At 41.4% G+C, this 22,309-nt stretch overlaps 1 protein-coding gene across 11 annotated transcripts in view; it reads left to right on the forward strand.

Moving 5' to 3' along the window:
* The window catches only part of LOC143000832 (plectin-like), a 106,233-nt gene extending 89,232 nt beyond the window's left edge, over positions 1-17,001 (forward strand). For 9 of the 11 annotated variants that reach the window (XM_076150271.1, XM_076150272.1, XM_076150275.1 and 6 more), the window contains 10 exons: positions 71-249; positions 355-493; positions 596-952; positions 1,043-1,126; positions 1,211-1,315; positions 1,453-1,551; positions 3,638-6,991; positions 8,606-15,746; positions 15,955-16,071; positions 16,235-17,001. In XM_076150271.1, coding sequence (XP_076006386.1) covers positions 71-249; positions 355-493; positions 596-952; positions 1,043-1,126; positions 1,211-1,315; positions 1,453-1,551; positions 3,638-6,991; positions 8,606-14,794 — 10,506 coding nt within the window. In that variant the 3' untranslated portion in view covers positions 14,795-15,746; positions 15,955-16,071; positions 16,235-17,001. The remainder of the gene's footprint in view (positions 1-70; positions 250-354; positions 494-595; positions 953-1,042; positions 1,127-1,210; positions 1,316-1,452; positions 1,552-3,637; positions 6,992-8,605; positions 15,747-15,954; positions 16,072-16,234) is intronic. The other 2 variants (XM_076150277.1, XM_076150270.1) reach the window with 1 other exon arrangement.
* Positions 17,002-22,309: the final 5,308 nt, after the last annotated feature.

Genomic DNA, 22,309 nt, shown 5'->3' on the forward strand with positions numbered 1-22,309 from the left:
TTTTGCATTTACTCAAGTTCTCCATGTTCTACATGTTGTTCACCTCATATTGTCTTTCTCCATTGTACAGAAAGTGCAGGTGGAGCTTGACGGCATCAAAAAGGACCTTGACAAGGTCACTGTGAGGACACAAGAGATCTTGGCGTCCCCTCAGCAGTCCGTCTCAGCTCCTGTCCTGCGGTCAGAGCTTGAAGTTACTGTGCAGAAGATGGATCACGCGCACATGCTCTCCTCTGTCTACCTGGATAAGTGAGTTCCCCAACTACATGCCTTTTCATCATTATGATAAAATGCACCTTTTCTCCTAACACTTCTAATATTTGTGTGTTTTATTCCTTCTTTTTCTTTTTCCAGACTCAAGACTGTAGAAATGGTCATCCGTAACACACAGGGTGCTGAGGCTGTCCTCAAGCAGTATGAGGACTGTCTGCGTGATGTCCACACTGTGCCTGGTGATGTCAAAGAAGTGGAGATTTACCGTGGAAAGCTCAAGGTAAACAACATAAGATTGGTTTTATTTCTCAACAGCACGTTAGAGGAGAACTTGATACATTTTCACTGCTGACTTCCATCTCTTCCTGTTGTCGTTCTGTAGAAAATGCGAGCAGAAGCTGAGGGTGAGCAGCCCATCTTCGATTCCCTGGAAGAAGAGGTGAAGAAAGCCTCCGTGGTGAGCGACAAGATGTCTCGCGTCCACAACGAGCGCGATAACGAGATGGACCACTACCGCCACCACCTGTCAGGTCTGCAGGACCGCTGGAAGGCCGTGTTCACGCAGATGGAACTTCGCCAGAGGGAGCTGGAGCAGCTTGGCCGCCAGCTTGGCTACTACCGTGAGAGCTACGACTGGCTGATCCGCTGGATCGGCGATGCCAAGCAAAGGCAGGAGAAGATCCAGGCTGTGTCCATCACGGACAGCAAGACTCTAAAGGAGCAACTGGCCCAGGAGAAGGTACAATGAGTCTTCTAAGATACTGTATGTCTCCTATGAAAGTAGTGTGCTGACCCTTGTTGTATCTTTAACCACCTTTTTTCAAAACAGAAACTTCTGGAGGAGATAGAGAAGAACAAAGACAGAGTTGATGAGTGCCAACAATATGCCAAAGCATACATTGATACTATCAAGGTGAGCTTTAAACAACATTTGTGCTCATTTTTCTTTGGAATATGTTAATCTGGAGAAAAAAAACTGACATTCATTCTTTCAAAGGATTATGAACTCCAGTTGGTAGCTTACAACGCTCAAGTGGAACCTCTTGCTTCTCCTATGAAGAAAACCAAAATGGATTCTGCTTCCGACAACATAATTCAAGAGGTATGGTGGTTATGAAACCATAAAGGATACACGGTATATATCTCATCCAAAACTACTTGACCATTGAATTGTGTCACCGGCTCAAAGATGTTATATGACACATTTTCAAGTGTTTACTTTTTTTCTCCCCATTCTAGTATGTAACACTGAGGACAAGGTACAGTGAGCTGATGACTCTGACGAGTCAGTACATAAAGTTCATCACTGACACTCAGCGCCGCCTGGAGGACGAGGAGGTGCGTGACAACTCAGTGGGGTCCCAAAACAGACTAAATGATAACCGAAATCTAACCAACCAAATAATACAACCAAATAATCAACCAAGTGTGCGCCAACCACCGAACGCTTGTGTGGACTTATCTCTGTGTTTTACACACACACACGTTCATACACACAAACAAACACACACACACACACATATACACACAAATTAATGTACTGGTGACAATTTATTCCTTTGCATTTATTAAGCTTGAAACATTGGCATGTTGTAGCAGCGCCATACGATAGAGAAGAATACATTATTTGGAACACATTTAGTGTTCAAGTGATTTTAAGATCAGTTAAGATCAAAGAATACATTACCAAACAGCAAGCCATTGAATAAAGTGGTTTATGACAAAAAAAATTGCCAAAATGTTAAATTCAGATACATGATGCATGGATTTGATAATACTGGAGTGTGGTAAGATTATAAAACTAGTTTTGGATATGACTTCATTTTCATTCATTTTGTTTGATTTGCCTTTTTGATAAACCATGAGGGGTTCTTTCTTTCACTATGATTTTTTTTTTGGAACTTTCATTTCTTTTTCACTGTCCTTTCCTCTTTTGAGATAAAATGGTCTTCAGTTCTCCTTTTTCCAAATTAACACCCGTTGGAAGTATTTTAGATCCTAAATTAGATTATTTTCTAACCCTAATATTTTATTTGTTTCTTTGCTTCTCCTAACTGCTTGCCAGTGCTTTGCCATGATGAATGCTTAACTTGTTTGGGCAATAAAGAGGTAAATGATTTACAGTATTTCAGGTCTCTATATACTCCATGCTGTCTGTCATCCTAACCTGTGTCTCAAAGCTTTAAAACATTTTCTTCATTTGCACGTCCATGTCTTAGTTTTCTCTAGACATTCATATTAACCACCTTCACTATCAGCCATGTCTCTCTATAAAACATCTTATGAACACAGTTGTCCTTGTTAACTAACTGTATAATCATTTTCAAACAGAAATGACCTGTTTTCTCAACTTACCACTCTCTGAACTTGTTATCCTCCTGACTTTCCTTTCCTTTCTGTTCCGTTTTGTGGTCAATAGTGATTTAAAGAACCCCCAGTGCATGAGATGAGATGAAACACATTTTTGCTGAGCTAATGGTGTGAACTCAATCTGCTCATATAAACACCCAGGCTGATGGTTTGACATCTATGTTCGCTGGCGTTATTGCATCAACGCTGAAAAATGGTTCACTTACAGTTCATATACAGACCTACCACATGTCACTACTTTTCATTAGATCCAATTTTTGGTTCATGTGACCATCTGTTGCTGTAGCAATAGCACTGGTGACATGTACCGGCTGATAACATTTAGCTGTACTATTGTCAAACTAGTGGCCTTTGTCTTTGACAGCACATTAACAGTATTTCGATAAAATCTTCCACATTTTGGACAACATAAAACCTCACTGAACACATTACCAATAACATTAAGCATATGATTATGTTTATATTAATGGTCTATGAAAGAGATAAATCACTATGTAGATTAATTTAATGCAATGAACCTTTAAAAAAGCAGTAAGGCAAATTATTTTTGAAACAATTTAATTAGGGGCCTAGCTTATTGACAATTTTAATATTATAGCCACGTTATTATAAAGTGATGTTTGCATTTTGCTTCATAATGATTAAATTTGAATTATTCTGATTCAGGTAAAAAGCTGTTTGCATGCCATATGATTTCCCTGCTGTGCTGAGAAATGATCCTTTGTTTCCATACATTAATTGACACATCCCCATCATTCATCATTCTTCATTTGTCTTGATTTTGCCGTGATTTGTTTAACTGCATCTTGACTTTAACATCATGTGAATGAATTTGCATCTAAAACATGTGACTTGATCTTTGAGCTAACTATTAACATTAACAATGGGTAATACGATACATTAAACTGCTCTTACATTAGTGTGATTAGGTTGTGATTACAATAGTAATGACAATTTTAATCCACACTCCTGAGCTAGTTGATGTGGAGTGTTACCTTTAACCTGTCATGCTTGATTATAATCCTTTCTTTACCATTTGCTTCCACTAATGCAGAAAGCTGCTGAGAAACTCAAAGCTGAAGAGCAGAAAAAAATGGCCAAGATGCAGGCTGAGTTAGACAAACAGAAGCAGTTAGCTGAAGGTCATGCAAAGGCCATTGCCAAAGCAGAAAAAGAGGCTCGAGAGCTGAAGCTCCAAATGCAGGAGGAAGTAAGCAGGAGAGAAGTTGCTGCTGTAAATGCAGAAAAGCAAAAGCAAAACGTCCAGCTGGAACTGCATGAGCTCAAGAACCTCTCAGAGCAGCAGATCAAGGACAAAAGTCAACAGGTGGACGAAGCTCTTCAAAGTCGGGTAAAGATCGAAGAAGAAATCCGCATCATCAGGATCCAACTTGAAACAACAGTCAATCAAAAAAGTAATGCAGAATATGAGGTACAACAGCTTCGTGAAAGAGCAGCCGAAGCTGAGAAACTCAGAAAGGCTGCTCAAGAAGAGGCTGAGAAGCTCCGAAAACAAGTCAATGAAGAGACACAGAAGAAGCACATGGCAGAGGAGGAACTCAAACTAAAATCTGAAGCAGAGAAGGAAGCTGCTAAGCAAAAACAGAGAGCTCTGGAAGATCTACAAGCATTGAAGATGCAGGCAGAAGAAGCAGAGAGACAAGTGAAACAAAAAGAAATTGAAAAGGAGAGACAAATCCAGGTTGCTCATCAGGCAGCCCAGAAGAGTGCAGCTGCTCAGCTTCAGAGCAAACACATGTCCTTTGTGGAGAAGACATCAAAGTTGGAAGAATCCCTCAAACAAGAACATGGTGCTGTCCTTCAGTTGCAACAAGAAGCATCCCGCCTCAAGAAACAACAGGAAGACGCAGAAAATGCCAGGGAAGAGGCCGAGCGAGAGCTTGAAAAATGGAGACAAAAAGCCAATGAGGCCCTTCGCCTAAGGCTGCAGGCAGAGGACGAAGCTCACAAAAAGAGCCTTGCTCAAGAAGATGCAGAGAAACAAAAGGAGGAAGCTGAGCGTGAGGCTAAAAAGAGAGCTAAAGCCGAGGAGTCAGCTCTGAAGCAGAAAGACATGGCCGAGAAAGAACTGGAGAGGCAGAGGAAGGTCGCTGACAGCACAGCTCAGCAGAAACTCACTGCCGAACAGGAGCTTATTCGCCTCAGAGCAGACTTCGATAACGCAGAGCAACAGCGATCCCTTCTTGAAAATGAACTGTACCGCCTGAAGAACGAAGTCCTTGCAGCTGAACAACAAAGGAAACAACTGGAAGATGAACTGGCTAAAGTGAGGAGTGAAATGGATATACTTCTGGAGATGAAGTTCAAAGCGGAGAAAGAGACCATGTCCAACACTGAGAGGAGCAAACAACTTCTGGAGGCCGAAGCCACCAAAATGAGGGACCTGGCTGATGAAGCAAGCAAGCTCAGAGCCATTGCAGAGGATGCCAAGCATCTGAGGCAAATTGCCGAGGACGAGGCTGCTCGTCAGAGAGCAGAGGCTGAGCGGATTCTCAAAGAGAAGCTGGCTGCAATCAGTGATGCCACTCGTCTAAAAACAGAGGCTGAAATTGCCCTGAAAGAGAAGGAGGCTGAAAATGAAAGACTGAGGCGGCAAGCTGAGGATGAGACTTACCAGAGGAAGGCTCTTGAAGACCAGGCCACCCAACACAAGCAAGAAATTGAAGAAAAGATAGTACTGCTCAAAAAATCCTCTGAGGATGAAATGGAAAGACAAAGGGCAATAGTTGATGACACTCTAAAGCAGAGGCGTGTCGTCGAAGAGGAAATCAGAATTCTCAAACTCAACTTTGAAAAGGCTTCAACTGGAAAATTGGACTTGGAGCTCGAACTGAACAAGCTGAAAAATATTGCCGAAGAAACTCAACAAAGTAAACTCAGAGCAGAAGAGGAGGCAGAGAAACTCCGCAAGCTTGCTCTCGAGGAGGAAAGGAGGAGGAAGGAAGCAGAGGACAAGGTAAAGAAGATCGCTGCTGCCGAGGAAGAAGCAGCCAGGCAACGCAAGGCGGCACAGGATGAAGTTGCGCGTCTGAAAAAGAAAGCAGAGGAAGCCAGAAAACAGAAAGACGACGCAGACGAAGAGGCTGAAAAACAAATTGTTGCAGCCCAACAAGCAGCCCTGAAATGCAATGCAGCTGAGCAACAAGTGCAAAGTGTTCTAGCTCAACAGAAAGAAGATTACCTCACGCAGAAGAAGCTCAAGGAAGAGTATGAAAAAGCTAAGAAGCTGGCTAAAGAGGCGGAGGCCGCTAAGGAAAAGGCAGAAAGAGAAGCAGCTCTCCTTCGTCAACAAGCAGAGGAAGCAGAACGGCAAAAATTAGCTGCCGAGCAAGAAGCTGCAAACCAAGCCCAAGCTCAGGAGGATGCAGAGAGACTGCGAAAGGAGGCTGAATTTGAAGCTGCTAAAAGAGCACAAGCAGAAGCTGCAGCACTCAAACAGAAGCAGCAAGCTGATGCTGAAATGGCAAAGCACAAAAAACTGGCAGAGCAAACATTAAAACAGAAATTCCAGGTAGAGCAGGAGCTCACCAAGGTTAAGCTGAAGCTGGATGAGACTGATACACAGAAATCTGTTCTCGATGAAGAGCTGCAGCGCTTGAAGGATGAAGTCGATGATGCTGTTAAACAGAAGAGCCAGGTAGAGGACGAACTATTCAAAGTCAAAGTTCAGATGGAAGAGTTGCTCAAACTGAAAATCAGAATAGAGCAGGAAAACCAACGGCTCATGTCCAAAGACAAAGACAACACACAGAAATTCCTCTTAGAAGAAGCTGAAATTATGAAAAAGCTCGCAGAGGATGCTGCAAGGCTTAGCGTGGAGGCCCGAGAGGCGGCACGCATGAGACAGATTGCTGAGGACGACCTCAACCAGCAACGTACCCTGGCAGAGAAAATGCTCAAAGAGAAAATGCAAGCCATACAAGAGGCATCTCAACTGAGAGCTGAGGCGGAGATGCTCCAGAGGCAGAAGGACTTAGCTCAGGAGCAGGCCCAGAAACTGCTGGAGGACAAGCAACTGATGCAACAACGTCTGGAGGAGGAAACAGAGGAATACCAGAAATCGCTGGAGGCCGAAAGGAAGAGACAGTTGGCGATTGTAGCAGAATCAGAGAAACTTAAACTTAAAGTTTCCCAGCTTAGTCAAGCTCAGGCCAAAGCTGAAGAGGAGGCGAAGAAGTTCAAGAAACAAGCTGATACAATCGCTGCCCGTCTTCATGAGACCGAAATAGCCACCCAAGAAAAGAGTACTGTTGTGGAAAAACTGGAAGAGGACAGACTCAACACCAACAAAGAGGCAGACGATTTACGCAAAGCTATCACAGACCTAGAGAAGGAGAAGGCTAGACTGAAAATGGAGGCTGAAGACCTTCAAAATAAGTCTAAAGAGGTATTGTGTCAAAAATGGCATAGCAGAGCAGCTTATGTCATTGTTAACTATCTGAAAACTAACTCCCTTTTTAAGAATTTCTTTAATTTTCCTCTATCCATTGTCCTTAAATCTACTAATCATCAAAACCATTTCTTTGATTTTGAACCTGATTTGATTTTGATTCTTGTTACAGTGCACTGTGCTCATGCCAATCATATCCTGGAATGTTTCTTCAAATCCTTGAATGTTTCAACCTCTTATGATAAACTTCATGTTTCATTCTTTTTCAATTGCAGCTTTGCTCCCAAATAAATGAGAATTGCAGTAATTTAAGCCACCTTGAAATAGTTAAGGTTGATAAAACTTATCACCAAGAGGGCAAAAATATGAATTTAACATTACAGACCAAAGATTTTATGCCTTTTATTACATATTCCCATCACAGATTAGAAGGGCTACTTATCAATAACTGCGGGGGTTAACACTAAACATGGAATTTCACCTACTTTCACTCAAAAGTGATCATGAAAATCACAATATAGGATAAGCATTTTGGACAACACACACACACTCAAGACATTGGACTTGGACCCTACCATGGACAGTCACAAAGTGTTATGGCTTTAATTTCTTCATATAAAATTCAGAAATGCCAATAATTTAATATTTCAATATCAATAACTCAATCCAATTACATATCAATCATTCATTGTCTGTTTAAAACACAGCATTCATATTTAGAAAATAAATGTAGATTTTGTCAAGTATGGCTAATAAGATGATTGATCAGCATGAGTCGATTTTGAGTGGTTTAACTAAGCCAGGAAAGAAACATACTTCCACTCTGCATTCTTCTCGTTTACCAAGCTCATTCTGTAAGTCAACATTGCATATAAAACACCCTTTTGTTTCACAGTGAAAACAGTTCAGTCTTGATTAAGCAGGCAAATATTGAGATAAAAAAAAAACACATTTGTATGATAACTTATAGGATAACTTTGAAAAGTACCTCAAATTTGTTGACACAAACGATTACTTTCAAGTATTTAGTGCTTTCATATTATTTTTTGGGCAAATTTGTGAATGTGAAGCCTCCTCCAGAGTAGAGCAGACCTCCACTGTTGTTTACTGCTCTTCCACTTGTACATGCTGGGTAAGGGGCACTTGACAGGCTTAAGTGGTTTACCACAATAATAAGCAATTTTAGCTTGATGTGACTTTAGTATTCATTAATTGGGGAAAGAGAGAAAAGAAAAAACACATCAAACCCCCTCTCATAAAACTAATGCCTTTCAGGGAGGTTTAATCAAGTAAATGGGTTCATGGGTTTAGTGAAGTGAAATGGATGTGATTATGTTGAATCGTTACAGTTTCTGGAAGGAGGATACCAATTATAAATACAACACTCAAAACATCAATCGCTCTCATGCCAGATCAATCACACTTGAGCCATTATTTTAATGAAACACAAGCACACATAAAATTAGTTTGTTATTTTTGGTAATCTCAGTTTGCATAAGCAGAGTGCACTGTACAAAATACACTTATTACAAATACGATTCATTTATGTTGATGTGTTATGTGCTTCATAAAACCTATTGTAACTTTGGATTTTGCATATTTTTCAATCAGATGGCTGATGCCCAGATGAAACAAATTAAACATGAGAAGACACTGCTCCAGCAGTCGTTCCTGACTGAAAAAGAGATGCTGTTGAAGAAGGAGAAGCTTATTGAAGATGAGAAAAAGAGACTGGAAAGCCAGTTTGAGGAGGAAGTCAAAAAGGCCAAAGCTCTCAAAGATGAACAGGAACGCCAGAGAAAGCAGATGGAGGAGGAGAAGAAAACACTCAAGGCCACCATGGATGCAGCCCTGAACAAGCAAAAAGAGGCTGAGGAAGAGATGCAGAACAAACAAAAAGAAATGCAGGACTTAGAAAAGAAGAGGTTGGAGCAGGAAAGGTTACTTGCAGAAGAGAACCGAAAATTGCGCGACAAACTCCAGCTGCTCGAGGAAGCACAGAAAGAGCAACCCACTGAAAAGGCCACTCCAACAGATGTTATCCATGCTATAAAGGTAGTGGACACCAAGACAGTTTTTAATGGTCAAAATGCAGCAGATGTGGTGGACAGTGTGGTTAAGAAGCCAGATCCTTTGGCTTTTGATGGAATCCGTGACAAGGTCCCTGCAAGTAGACTTCATGACCTTGGCCTCTTACCAAAGAAGGAGTTTGACCAGCTGAAAAAGGGCAAAACCACTGTGCAAGAACTGGGTGAGAAAGAAAACCTTAGAAAAATTCTCAAAGGAAAGAACTGCATTGCTGGCTTGTTGACACCATCTAAACAAAAGATGTCAATATATCAAGCATCCAAAGAGAAGAAGATTACTCCAGGCACAGCAATGATCCTTCTCGAAGCCCAGGCAGCCACAGGTTATATTATAGACCCCATAAAGAACCAGAAACTTTCGGTTAATGAGGCTGTCAAGGAAGGTTTGATTGGCCCTGAACTGCACAACAAAATGCTTTCAGCCGAGAGAGCTGTAACTGGCTACAAAGATCCATACACTGGTGGTAAGATTTCTGTCTTTGAAGCTATGAAGAAGGGTCTGATAGAACATGACCATGCCATCAGAGTCCTTGAGGCTCAGCTTGCAACTGGCGGAATTGTCGACCCCATCCATAGTCACCGTGTGCCAAATGACACAGCTTACAAACAAGGACAATATGATGCAGAAATGAACAAGATTATGGAGAACCCCTCAGAAGACACAGTGGGATACTTTGACCCCAGCACTCAAGAGCCACTGACATATTCTGAGCTAATGAAGAGATGCACTACTGACCCTGACACTGGTCTGCTTCTCCTGCCAATCACAGATAAAGCTGCTCAGTGCTCAAGTATATACACAGAGGAGGAGACCAAGGATGTATTCAACAAAACAACAGTGTCTGTGCCTTTTGGAAAATTCAAGGGGAAGACTGTTACCATTTGGGAAATAATCAATTCGGAGTACTTCACTGAGGATCAGAAGAAAGACCTTCTCCGTCAATACAAGACAGGCAAAATAACAATTGAAAAGATCATTAAGATTGTGATTACAGTGGCAGAGGAGAAGGAGAAGAAGAATGAAATCACCTTTGATGGTCTGAGAGCACCTGTCCCTGCTGCTGAGCTCCTTGAATCCAAAATCATTGATAAAGATCTGTACAACAAATTGCACAAGGGCAATAAGACGGTCAAAGAAGTGTCTGAAACAGAACCTGTCCACAAGGCACTGAAGGGCACAGACTGCATCGCAGGAGTTGTTATTGACTCGTCGAAGGAGACAATGTCCTTCTATCAGGCTATGAAGAATGACGTGATGAGAGCAGGGCCTGCCTTGAACATGCTGGAAGCCCAAGCAGGAACAGGTTATGTGGTTGACCCTGTGAATAATAAGAAGTACACAGTTGATGAAGCTGTCAAGGCGGGTGTTGTTGGTCCCGAGTTGCATGAAAAGCTCCTGTCTGCAGAGAGAGCTGTTACAGGTTACAAGGATCCTTACACTGGAAAGACTGTGTCTCTGTTCCAAGCAATGAAAAAAGATCTTATCCCAAAAGAGCAAGGAATCCGTCTGCTTGATGCTCAGTTGACCACTGGTGGCATTATTGATCCTGTAAAAAGCCACCATATTCCACACGATGTGGCCTGCAAAAGAAATTACTTTGATGATGAAATGAAAGAGATTCTCAGCAGTCCTACTGATGAAACTAAACGTTTCTTTGACCCCAATCAACAGGAAAATGTCACATATGCTGAACTCTTCAAAAGATGTGTTACAGATAAGAAAACAGGTCTCCAGCTGCTCCCTCTTTCAGACCAAGCGATCAGTGCAAAGGAAGAGCCGACATACACTGATGCCCAGACTGAAGAGGCAATGACTCAGGCAACTGTAGAGCTTGATTCTGGGCCATTTAAAGGAAGGAAAATGACAATCTGGGAAATCATTTACTCTGAATATCTCACTGATGCCCAAAGGCTTGATCTCATAAAACAGTATAGGTCAGGAAAGGTTACAATTGAAAAGATTATCAAGATTGTTATCACCATTGTACATGAGAAAGAAACCAAGAAACAGGAACAATCAAGCTTCAAAGGACTCAGAGCCCCTGTCCCAGCTCGCTCTCTGTATGATTCTAAAATCATTGACAAAGAAACCTTTGACCACCTGCAGCAGGGCAAAACAACACCGAAACAAGTCAGTGAGAATCCCAGTGTCAAACAATACCTACAAGGCTCTGATAGCATCGCTGGTCTCTACCTAGAACCCACAAAGGAGAAAATAAGCATTTATGAGGCTATGAAGAAAAAGCTCCTCAGACACAACACCGGACTTTCACTCCTAGAATCCCAGGCTGCCACTGGATTCATCGTAGACCCAGTGAAGAACCAATACCTTTCTGTAGATGAAGCAGTGAAGTCTGGTCTTGTTGGCCCTGAAGTACATGAAAAACTTCTCTCTGCAGAAAAGGCTGTCACTGGTTACAAAGACCCTTTCACTGGCAGAAAAATCTCACTCTTTGAAGCAATGGAGAAGGATCTCATTCTGAAAGAGCACGCCATGCCTATGTTGGAAGCACAGATGGGTAGTGGAGGAATAATTGACCCTGTAAACAGTCATCGTGTCCCAACAGATGTTGCCTATCAAAAGAAGATTTTCAGTAAAGTAATTGCAAACACTCTGTCTGAACCATCAGATGATAACAAGGTTTTCACAGACCCAGAAACTGATGACAATTTAACCTATAAGCAACTGAAAGACAAGTGCCAACGAGATCCAGAAACCGGCATGTACCTTCTTCCACTCTCTAAACCTCAGTCTCCAACTGTTGTTGAGAAGACATATCTCTACACAGAGGAGCAAACACAAAGTGAACTGACCAATACCCAAATTGACATTCCCATTGAGGGTCTTGGTGATAAGCCAGTGAACCTTTGGGATGTTATCAACTCCAATATGCTGCCAGAGAAAGAGAGACAAAAGCTCATGGATGAATATCGCTCTGGAAAAATCACTAAGGAGCGCATGATCATCATTATTATTGAGATAATGGAGCAGAGAGAGATCATTGTAAATGAAAATCCACTGTCATGCAAGACAATAAGGAGAAGGATAACTATTGAGGAACTGTACAACGCCCGCATCATTGACTTAGAGACGTACAACCTCCTTAAACGGGGCAAGAGGGACATCTCTGACATCATGGAGATGACCACTGTGAAACAGTATCTCTATGGCACAGGCTGTGTGGCTGGTGTCCAGACTGACTCCGCCTCTAAGATGAGCATTTACCAAGCGATGAAGAGAGACTTTTTAACACCAGAAGTAGCCCTCAACCTCCTAGAAGCCCAAGCTGCCACAGGGTTTATTGTTGATCCAATAAAAAATGAGACACTCACTGTTGACGAGGCTGTTCGCAAGGGTATTGTCGGCCCTGAGATCCATGACAAACTTCTCTCAGCTGAAAGAGCAGTCACAGGATACAAAGATCCATACAGTGGAAAAGTCATCTCTCTTTTCCAAGCCATGAAAAAGGATCTTGTTCCAGAGGATTATGCTCTAAAAATGTTAGAGGCACAAACTGCCACTGGAGGTATTATTGATCCTGAATTCCAGTTCCACCTGCCAGCAGACATTGCCATGCAAAGAGGCTTTATCAATAAGGAAACCAATGAAAGGCTGACTGACGATGTGAAAGGATTTGTGGACCCTGTGGATCCTGGCGAGAAGTTGTCATATGCCCAGTTGCTCAAGAGATGCAAGTTAGATGGTGGGTTGCGTCTCCTCTCCCTTGGAGATAAGAGGCTGATGTTCAAGGGTCTGAGAAAAGAAATTACATTGGAGGAGCTGCTCCGTTCAAAGATTATTGATGAGGAGACAGTCACTCAACTGCATGAAGGTCTTATATCAGTTGAAGAGGTTAGTGATAGGCTGTCAAGGTACCTCGAGGGCACAGGCTGTATTGCAGGTGTATATTTAGAGTCCACAAAAGAACGTCTGACAATTTATCAGGCCATGAAGAAGAACATGATCAGGCCAGGCACTGCATTTGAACTGCTTGAGGCCCAGGCAGCCACAGGATATGTCACTGATCCAATCAAATGCCTCAAACTCACTGTCAATGAAGCAGTAAGGATGGGAATTGTAGGCCCAGAATTCAAAGACAAGCTTCTCTCTGCTGAGCGTGCAGTGACAGGATATAGAGATCCTTATTCAGGCAAGACAATCTCTCTGTTCCAGGCGATGAAAAAGGGACTCATTCTAAAAGATCATGGTATCCGCCTCCTGGAAGCCCAGATTGCTACAGGTGGAATCATCGACCCAGAGGAAAGTCACCGTCTGCCTGTTGAAGTAGCCTACAAACGTGGCTTCTTTGATGAAGAAATGAATGAAATTCTGACAGATCCCTCTGATGATACCAAGGGTTTCTTTGATCCCAACACTGAAGAAAACCTTACATATCTCCAGCTCATGGAGAGGTGCATTACTGATCCCGACACTGGCCTTGTGCTCCTGTTGATGAAAGAGAAGAAGAGAGAGAGGAAAACATCCTCCAAATCCTCAGTTCGGAAACGTAGAGTTGTCATTGTAGACCCAGAGACAGGCAAAGAAATGACTGTGTATGAGGCCTACAGGAGGGGACTCATTGACCACCAAACCTATCTGGAGCTTGCTGAGCAGGAATGTGAATGGGAAGAGATCACAATGACCTCATCAGATGGTACTGTCAAATCCATAATCATTGACAGGAGGTCAGGGAGACAGTATGACGTGGATGATGCTCTTTCACGCGGTCTCATTGACCAGAAAGCTCTTGATACATACCGATCTGGAAATCTGGCCATCACAGAATTTGCGGACATGCTCTCTGGAAGTATGGGAGGCTTCCGCTCTCGCACATCCTCCTTTGGTTCAACAACTGGTTCAACCACTGGTTCCACCTCTTCTTATTCTATGAGCCCTATTCCCTCCATTAAAGCACCTGCAGTTATATGGAATGACCCAACAGAGGTGACTGTCCCCATAGCAGGAATACTGGATATAGACACTCTAGAGAAGGTGTCTGTCACTGAGGCCATTCACAGAAGCCTGGTCGACAACATTACCGGCCAAAGGTTGTTGGAGGCTCAAGCATGCACAGGTGGAATAATTGACCCAAACTCCGGGGAGAGATTCACAGTCAGTGATGCTGCAGAAAAGGGGCTTGTGGATAAAATAATGGTTGATCGAATCAACTTGGCTCAAAAAGCCTTCCAAGGATTTGAAGATCCAAGAACTAAAGTGAAGATGTCTGCCTCTCAGGCTCTTAAGAAGGGTTGGTTGTATTATGAGGCAGGGCAGCGTTTTCTTGAGGTCCAGTATCTGACAGGTGGCTTGATTGAGCCTGACGTCGAGGGCAGAGTGGCTCTAGATGAATCCATCAAGAAGGGCTCAATTGATGCCCGCACTGCACAGAAGCTGAGAGATGGCAATGCTTATTCCAAATACCTAACATGTCCCAAAACCAAACTGAAAATCTCTTTCAAAGACGCAATGGATCGAAGCATGGTCGAGGAAGGATCTGGTTTGAGGCTTCTTGAGGCCTCGTCAGAATCCAGCAAAGGCCTCTACAGTCCCTACAATGTCAGCGGGACTGGATCTGCCTATGGCTCCCGGAGTGGCTCAAGGACCGGATCCAGATCTGGCTCCCGAAGAGGAAGCATTGATGCTGGCTTCAGCATGAACTTTTCTTCCTCCTCCTTCACATCTTCTTCAACCAACTTTGGCCGGAGATACTGATCAGCAAGTTCTAACCCAAGCAAATATAAATAGACCATGTGACCACGAACCAATAATACTAATGCACTTAACAATTGCATTTCTTAAAGGACAAACAGTTACAGTAACAAAGAAATTATCATTTATTTATTCAGCCCTGCATGTGGTCACACCAAGAAATGATGCCGCTTTTTTTTCATACATATATATACTAGCTGTTTGTTAAAATCCTGACATACTGAGATTTAACTAAGAATTGTAGGGTGTCCCTCTACTTTAGAACTGATTAACTACCAGTCCATTTAGTTTTTTCTCTCAAAGGAAATCATAAAATTAGTGCAGTTTTTTTTCAAATGACTTTATAGCTTTTTATTTTACTCTTGTTAAGACTTGTATACGTATTCCTTCTGAAACTAATATATGCTGTATGTATGTTGAACAGAGATATTTTTCCAGTATTCTGTCTTTTCTTTGCAATTCAAGAATATATGTCCTCTGTTTAAAAAAAAAAGACTTTTTTGACCGTACTACTCCGTAAGATATGTCAACGTAGTTATAATGTTTTTAACAGATTCAAAAATACATAGCTGCCTTTTGAATGTCTTTATAGAATATGGGCATGCTTTATGTTAATTGTTGCTTGGGTAAGTAAATCATTTACCCAGTTAGTTGCAGCAAATAATCCACTAAAATAGAGACACTACACAGTGTTAAACAGTGACAATAGTGCCATAATTGAAAATATAGTTACTGTACTGAAATTTATTTCACATTTGTCATGGCATTGTACTCATGCTCATTTATATTCAGTGGACTTTGCTTCCCTCGAGTTCATTTTGCATTTTTTAACACACTCCAAAGTTTTGAATTCTTCATATTCACCCTCAATCAAGTGTTCCTGGTAATTCCCAAGATGGTGTCAGACTTGATCCTGCTCTCCCATACAGACCTGCCTCCTGTTATTTTGGTTCTTGTAAGTTGAAATGCTTTTTTTATTTTTTGTTATATATTTTTGTTGTGTATTTTATTTGTTAAAAGTCATTTCAGAGCCATATAGTATATTTTGCTGATTTGTGTTTTCCATATGCCACGAAATACCAGGGTGATAGCACCGGTCAAGGTTTTTTTTTAATAAATTCTGGGTTTAACTGAGTTATTGTTGATTGTTCTCCTTTTAACAGCTGCCTCAGTCCTTCAGAATCCAATATATGAGCACAGATACTCAGTTGGCCAGAGTTTACGAGCCACTAGGCGTGGATGGATGTGTGAACCCATGTCATCCTCATCCAGATATGCGGGTAAGTCTACCTGTTGTTGCACCATTATTTCATTTAATTTGCATTTCATTTTTGGAAAACTTCAGTTTCATCCATGTGTTTTTTGCATTTTTCATTTCTTTTTTTGTTGCTGCATGGTTTGGTTTACATAATTCATAGTTTGTTTGTTTTGTTTTGTTTCTAGATGTGCCACTGAGTATGTTCTTCCATTGTACATCTCATTTGAAGAAGTCTGAGGCTGAATGACCCTGACACCATCTTGGGATTCCTTTCTAGGAACACTCTTCATCCATTTTTACATGTTCATTACTTGAATGTTAATATTAATGAACATAACCATATATTTTGGAAGCAGACGAACATTTCATTTGTTCACCTGTAAAACAGAGATTTACTTTATGAAACAGCACATCTTCATTTGCCTAGTCTTAAATCCACTGAAAATTGGTAGTAGACTAAATGTATTATCTCCTAAAATACAAACGAGATCAAATTTGGATAATCTAACCATATTGCATGAATGTATTCAATACATAATATTAAATCATTTCAGTTGATATTCTGCCTTTTATTTCCTTTGCAAGCTGAAGAAAATCAGCTTGAAGCTTTATGTTGCTAGTAGAATTTATTTTTTGATGGCAAGTATTTCTGTTTTGCATCTGTAAATCTTTGTTTTCATATTTTATCATGTTTTTGATATATCACAAATTTCCCTTGCATGTTTTACAAACTTTTCAAAGGATAATTGGGAAAATGTTGATGTAAAATAAAGCCTATTGCAGATATGTATGAGTGCTCTAAAGATCTTATTTCTATGGCGCTGAATATTTAGTCCAAAAAATAAATGGCTGGTTTTAATCACTATATTTTGCTTTGAATGAAATGGTGAGTGGATTATGTTGTATGTTTTGAAAATAACACTATATTGTAAATAAATTTGCTCTGAAGAGACCTTCTTCTCACTCGTACTGTGCATGTATAGTTTAGTGATTAGGATATTTGTTTTTATTAAATATTAATTATTTCTTAATGTGCTTTGAAACACACAACACTGCAGTAATGAAGGAAAAACGAGTAAGTAAGTAAAAGTTAAGGAGACGTTGTGTTAATTATCGCCTGTGGTATAACTTTTACCACATGAGGGCAGTATTACATTCATCTACCCTTCCCCACAGAATCAAACTTAAATCCAGTTTATTTGTGTAGCCCAATATCACATACAATGTCTCAGAGGGTGTAAGATGTAAAAAAACAGCAAAAGCTAAACAGCGCACGAGCCCTCATCCTCAATTTGGTCTAATAGGCACTTCTCCGTACAGCTGATCATATTATGAACCCACTCACGAAATCTCATTAATTATTGATCATGTTCACTGTAGTGCAAGAGATTTGGCGGATGTATTATTTATTCTGATCATATTTATAGTATTACTGGGCCAGCTAATGTCATAGAGGGATGGGAACCTCTGTTGTAGGAACAGGCAGCAACACAGGAAATGCACTAATTATGGCCTTTTGGACCTTATAAGTATGCAGGTGAATTTACACTCATGTACTACACATACAGTGCTGTGTGCATATGCTCTATGTGCCAACATTAGCCACCAGGTTTGATAGAGGAGGCTGCCATCACAACCAACGGGACATTTACCTCCCAGAATTCTTCACTCAGCTCCCTTGGCTACTCTGATCTGGCCCTTTCCCTCCCAGCTCTTTATCCAGCATCGGGGTCTGATGTTAGGGAGGTAAGTAAACAAGGAACAGAGTGTAAAATACTGATATCAGCGTGCAGCAAACAGTTTACTCCAGAGCATTTAATTGTTTTTAAATGTACATGAAGAATACCAGCTCAAGCAGTTGAAAGTGTTACAGCAGTACAGCAAGACACAAGAAGTGGTGCATGGATGATTTTGTCTCTTGCAGGATGAAAGATGTGCTTTCTTTCGATCACCAACACCTACATCACAGGATCAAAGATGCGGGTATGCTTCACATCAAAACAAAAAGCTAATATATTCAACCTTTTTATACATTTTTCATGAGAAAATGGCCACAGCAATATGACAGATGGACTCAGAAATATTGGTGAGGGACCTAGATGTTGTAGACATAAATAAGATGAATACCAAATATATCACACAGTTCCCACCAGGTCAGACCAAACAGATTGTGATGACAGTTGGACAATAGTCTCTGCTTTGTAGATCAGAATATTTGCATTTATCATTAAAGAGAAACACATTTTCATAAAGGCTCAGGTGCCAGACCAGCATTTAGAGAGATCCTTGCCCAATGAGGCAGTTTATTCCTCTTTCCAGCTGATGAGCCCTGGTTTATATATTTAGTTTATGGGATTCTATCTTCTGTGTTCTACAACTATTCCTCAAATGCCAGTGCACAGTGTCACTATGAATGTGGTGGGAGTTTCATGTGAAGGCATTTTGTAACGGTCCTCTCTCTTTTAGGAGGGACATAGAGGACTTGAGCCAATGGCAGTGTGAGTTCAGGGGTCAAATCAGAGCACTGAGGGAGTGGCTGAAGAGCATGGAGATGAGACTGCCTCCTCTGGACCCAACGGTCAGTTGGGGAGCCTGTCTGCCTGTCCGCTTATCATTGTTGCTTTCTCCCTCTTTCTTTATCTCACCATGTCCCATGTTCTCGCTACCTCTCCTTCTGTTTCACCACATCATATCATCTTCACATAACAGCAGTCATTTATATTGAAATACCTTAACTACCATTACAAAAGGTCTAGCTTGGTGGGAGTTCTAAGCTTTGTGTGTGTGCCCCTGCCAAGTCAGTCACTATCATTGTGCACGTCAGCCAACAAAGATATTTGGCATTCTTTTCACTAGAATACAATGTCACAATTTCAGATTATCATTGCATAAAAAAACCTTGAGGATTGCATTGTTCCCCATGTGAGAAAGTGAGCAAATGAATAAATACAAAGTGATCAAGGCCATTTTTAGTTGCTGAACAATAACTGAAATTTGTGTTCCCACGTGTTCCATAAACACATGAATGGATGTCTGAGCAAGACACCAAAGGAAGCCAATGAGTTGTGTTAGGCCCCATTCCTGTAATCTAATGTCCCCATGGTGCAGGGAAAGCATGCCTATCTAATATGCTTTAGGCTCATTGGAGTAAAATGCTGGTAGGAGTCTGCTAATATGTCTGGAGTCTGGTAATAGGACATAATCACATCACATGCATGTTAGATATGGGATTGAATCAGCTGTATCCTTGGATATGCTTATCACATTTCTATTATATTTAACCGATAAACCTGCAGAATCTTAAGTGTATTATATTGTATTCAGTTACCCTTATGCAGTATCAGCTCCTTTCCATTCTATTGCTGCTGAAATACCAGTTTTCCCCAAAGAGATCAATTTTTATCTAACCTCATTCCACCAGTAATAAAGAAAAATGGGCCATGGGTGATGCAGACTAATTAATCTTTGAATGTGACAGTTTTGTAGAGAGAGAGAGTATATAAAAACAATAAAAAAACGGAGGAAATGAACCCTTGAGTCACGGGAGTCACTATACTAACACAGAGCTGAGTGTGCAGCCAGACAAAAAAGAGGGGAATTATGGAGGTTTTCACACAGACACAGACAGACGGATACCGAGGTGGTCCTCCTCCACTCCTGCAGGGAGACTTCTTTAGGCCAGAGGGGGATAGAGGGGCTGGAGAATCAGGCTCCATTGTGCCGAGCCTGGAAAGCCAGGCTAGAGAGCTGCTTGGCACTTGGAGGCCCTCTGCACACATGAGCGAACACAGTGAAAGCATGTTAGATTCAGATGAGAGGAAGAGGCAAATCGGCCGGAAAAAAGAAAAGCAAGATCTTTACGGGAAGAATGCTCAGATCTGAGCATCAAGGCATTCACGGTACACAAATGTAGGTTTAGTCACACAATCGTTTATACAAATATTTAAACAAAAAATTGTCCAAGGCAAAGATGGAGTCAGTAATAATCTCATTAAGCCATTTTGTGGGGGGAGCAAAGATTTAGAAGTGCTTCAGTTTAATTAGACTTTAATTGCAATTACACTTTTCAGTCTTTCATATGCATGGTATTATTGATCACAGAAGATCAACAGGTTAGGTAACTAGCTCACCTGGTTTACTAGCCATATTGGAATTATTTACAATATCGTGCTTTAAAGAACTGCACAGGTGACATTTATCTGGATCTACTATCAATAAAAGCCGATTTTAGAGAAACTGTGAGAAACTGGAACAAGGACGTGTTGTATTACACTGTGGGGTTTCCTGCTTTGGTAGTTTTAGACAAGGAATCTTCCCGAGGGGGATAATCTGTAGTGCAACGCCAGCTGAGAGCAGACGCACACAAAACATTCACTAAACACTGCTCGGTTATGCACAGAGATGGTAAAAAATAATAAATTATTTGAATATCCTTAGTGAAGGGTGAGTGAACCTTCTCCAATGAGCTGTAAATTAATTACACAAAAGGATCAAGAGTCTTTGTTGTTTTTATTGTTATACATTGGTCTCAGGTTGATTTAGTTATACGGCCCATTGAAGTAAATGTGTTCCATTGTTCTGATTGAATGTTTGAGACATTAATCGATTGTGGCGCGGGGTGGTGAAAGGAAAAAGAAAAAAAAGGTTGGTACGTGAATCCAAGCTGCCTCTCGATACACTGATATCTGGGGTTTGACAGAACTGCTGATATAGTTGCTTCCTGATGTTAAAGTCTTATGGGAATGATGTGTAAGGTGCGCAGGCATGTCTTATCATGCTGGGAGAGCTTTAGTCTGACCCCCCAGTGAGAATGTGTGAAATAAGGGGTTTTCTTTTATCTCTACCATGCCTTTACCGTACTGCATCCGACCTCAGACCTTTGTCATGGTAATGCTGTTAGTCTGCTGCACTGCTGCTTCCAGTCTGGGCCTGAGGGACTCGTTAGTTAGCAGCAGGAATGAGGACATCCCTCCGCATCCCCCCATATACAGACCCCTCTACAATGCACAGGAGAGAGACACACCTGCTTCTTAACTCAAAGAGGGCACTGGCACATCCTAAGCCGTTTTTCCTGTAAAGACAGACATAAATATGAAGCAAAATTAGAGGAAATGGGAGTCTTCAATGTTTTCATTTGGACTGGGCTTCAAATATTGAATAAGCAACTTTTGAAGAAGCAGCTGACACATAATCACATACATAAATCACATTTGCTGTTCACACTTTCATGTTGATGACCAGTCATGAGATCCTCAGACAGTCAGGTTAAGGTCAAAAGTTCTTTTCCTCTTTTGCAGCTCCTCTCAGCTGATGAAGAGCAGCTAGATAAAGACTCTGTGTGTTAAGTGTCTTTGGTTTCCCTGGGCTTGTAGCAGATGCTGCATCCCAAATAAGCCTTGTACACACAACATGCAAACAAGCCTGACTGGGTCCAGGAAGAGGGGTGAGAGATCACAGCCTTATTATCCTCCCTTGTCTGTATCTGACAGCCAGCAAACAGCGTCCCTGTTCTCTGACGCCATCATAACCTCTGATAAAAGGGGCTTGTTTTCACTGAATCACAGACAAGACACATGAATAATAAATTACGCGAGATAGATGGCAGTGAGGTAATCTGTCAATCATTCTGCAGGCTGAAATTGGAATTCAACCTTACAACCTATCTTCATTTTGTCTTATTTCTAGACTTGTCAGGCTAAGCTTATTGATTTCATGTTATATCATTTCAGGTCTTTATTTTTAGAAGTTTTCATTCATTCATTTCACACAAAGAACAGTGGGCACCTTCATTTATTGCCTCTGCTCCCCCAACCTGAATTAACAATGTGGACTTAATGGCTGTAAAAAATCTCACTTCCTGGGAACAGTTGGGTCAAACACGAGGCTGATGATGTGGATCAACTCCTCTATCCCTAAGTAGCTAAATCCTCCTCTCACCCAGAACTGTGATTTCCAGTATCCAGGCAGCCTAGCAGGGCACAGGCAACCCAGTGGGGAAGCGCATCAGCCTTTCATCCAAACCCAGCGCTTTTCTTGGAAGCAACCTCTCTTGGTGATAAATGACAGGGTGCAGGATGAATGGTGCTTCTTCTTTGACCCTCAAAAGGAACCCCCTTTTTTATATTTGTCATGAAGAGGGCTAATTACCATGTTCTGTAGAGGAGCTATTGAGGTCTTATTTAATTTGAAGGCTGCAGAGAGGTTGAGATGGCGAAGGAGGGGAAAACAAGCCTGGAAGATTAATCTTTTTTTTCTCTGCT

The sequence above is a fragment of the Genypterus blacodes genome, unplaced genomic scaffold, assembly GCF_046128005.1.
Source record: "Genypterus blacodes isolate CSIRO-AG114 ecotype Tasmania unplaced genomic scaffold, CSIRO-AGI_Gbla_v1 ptg000052l_1, whole genome shotgun sequence".
In the NCBI taxonomy this organism is placed as follows: domain Eukaryota; kingdom Metazoa; phylum Chordata; class Actinopteri; order Ophidiiformes; family Ophidiidae; genus Genypterus; species Genypterus blacodes.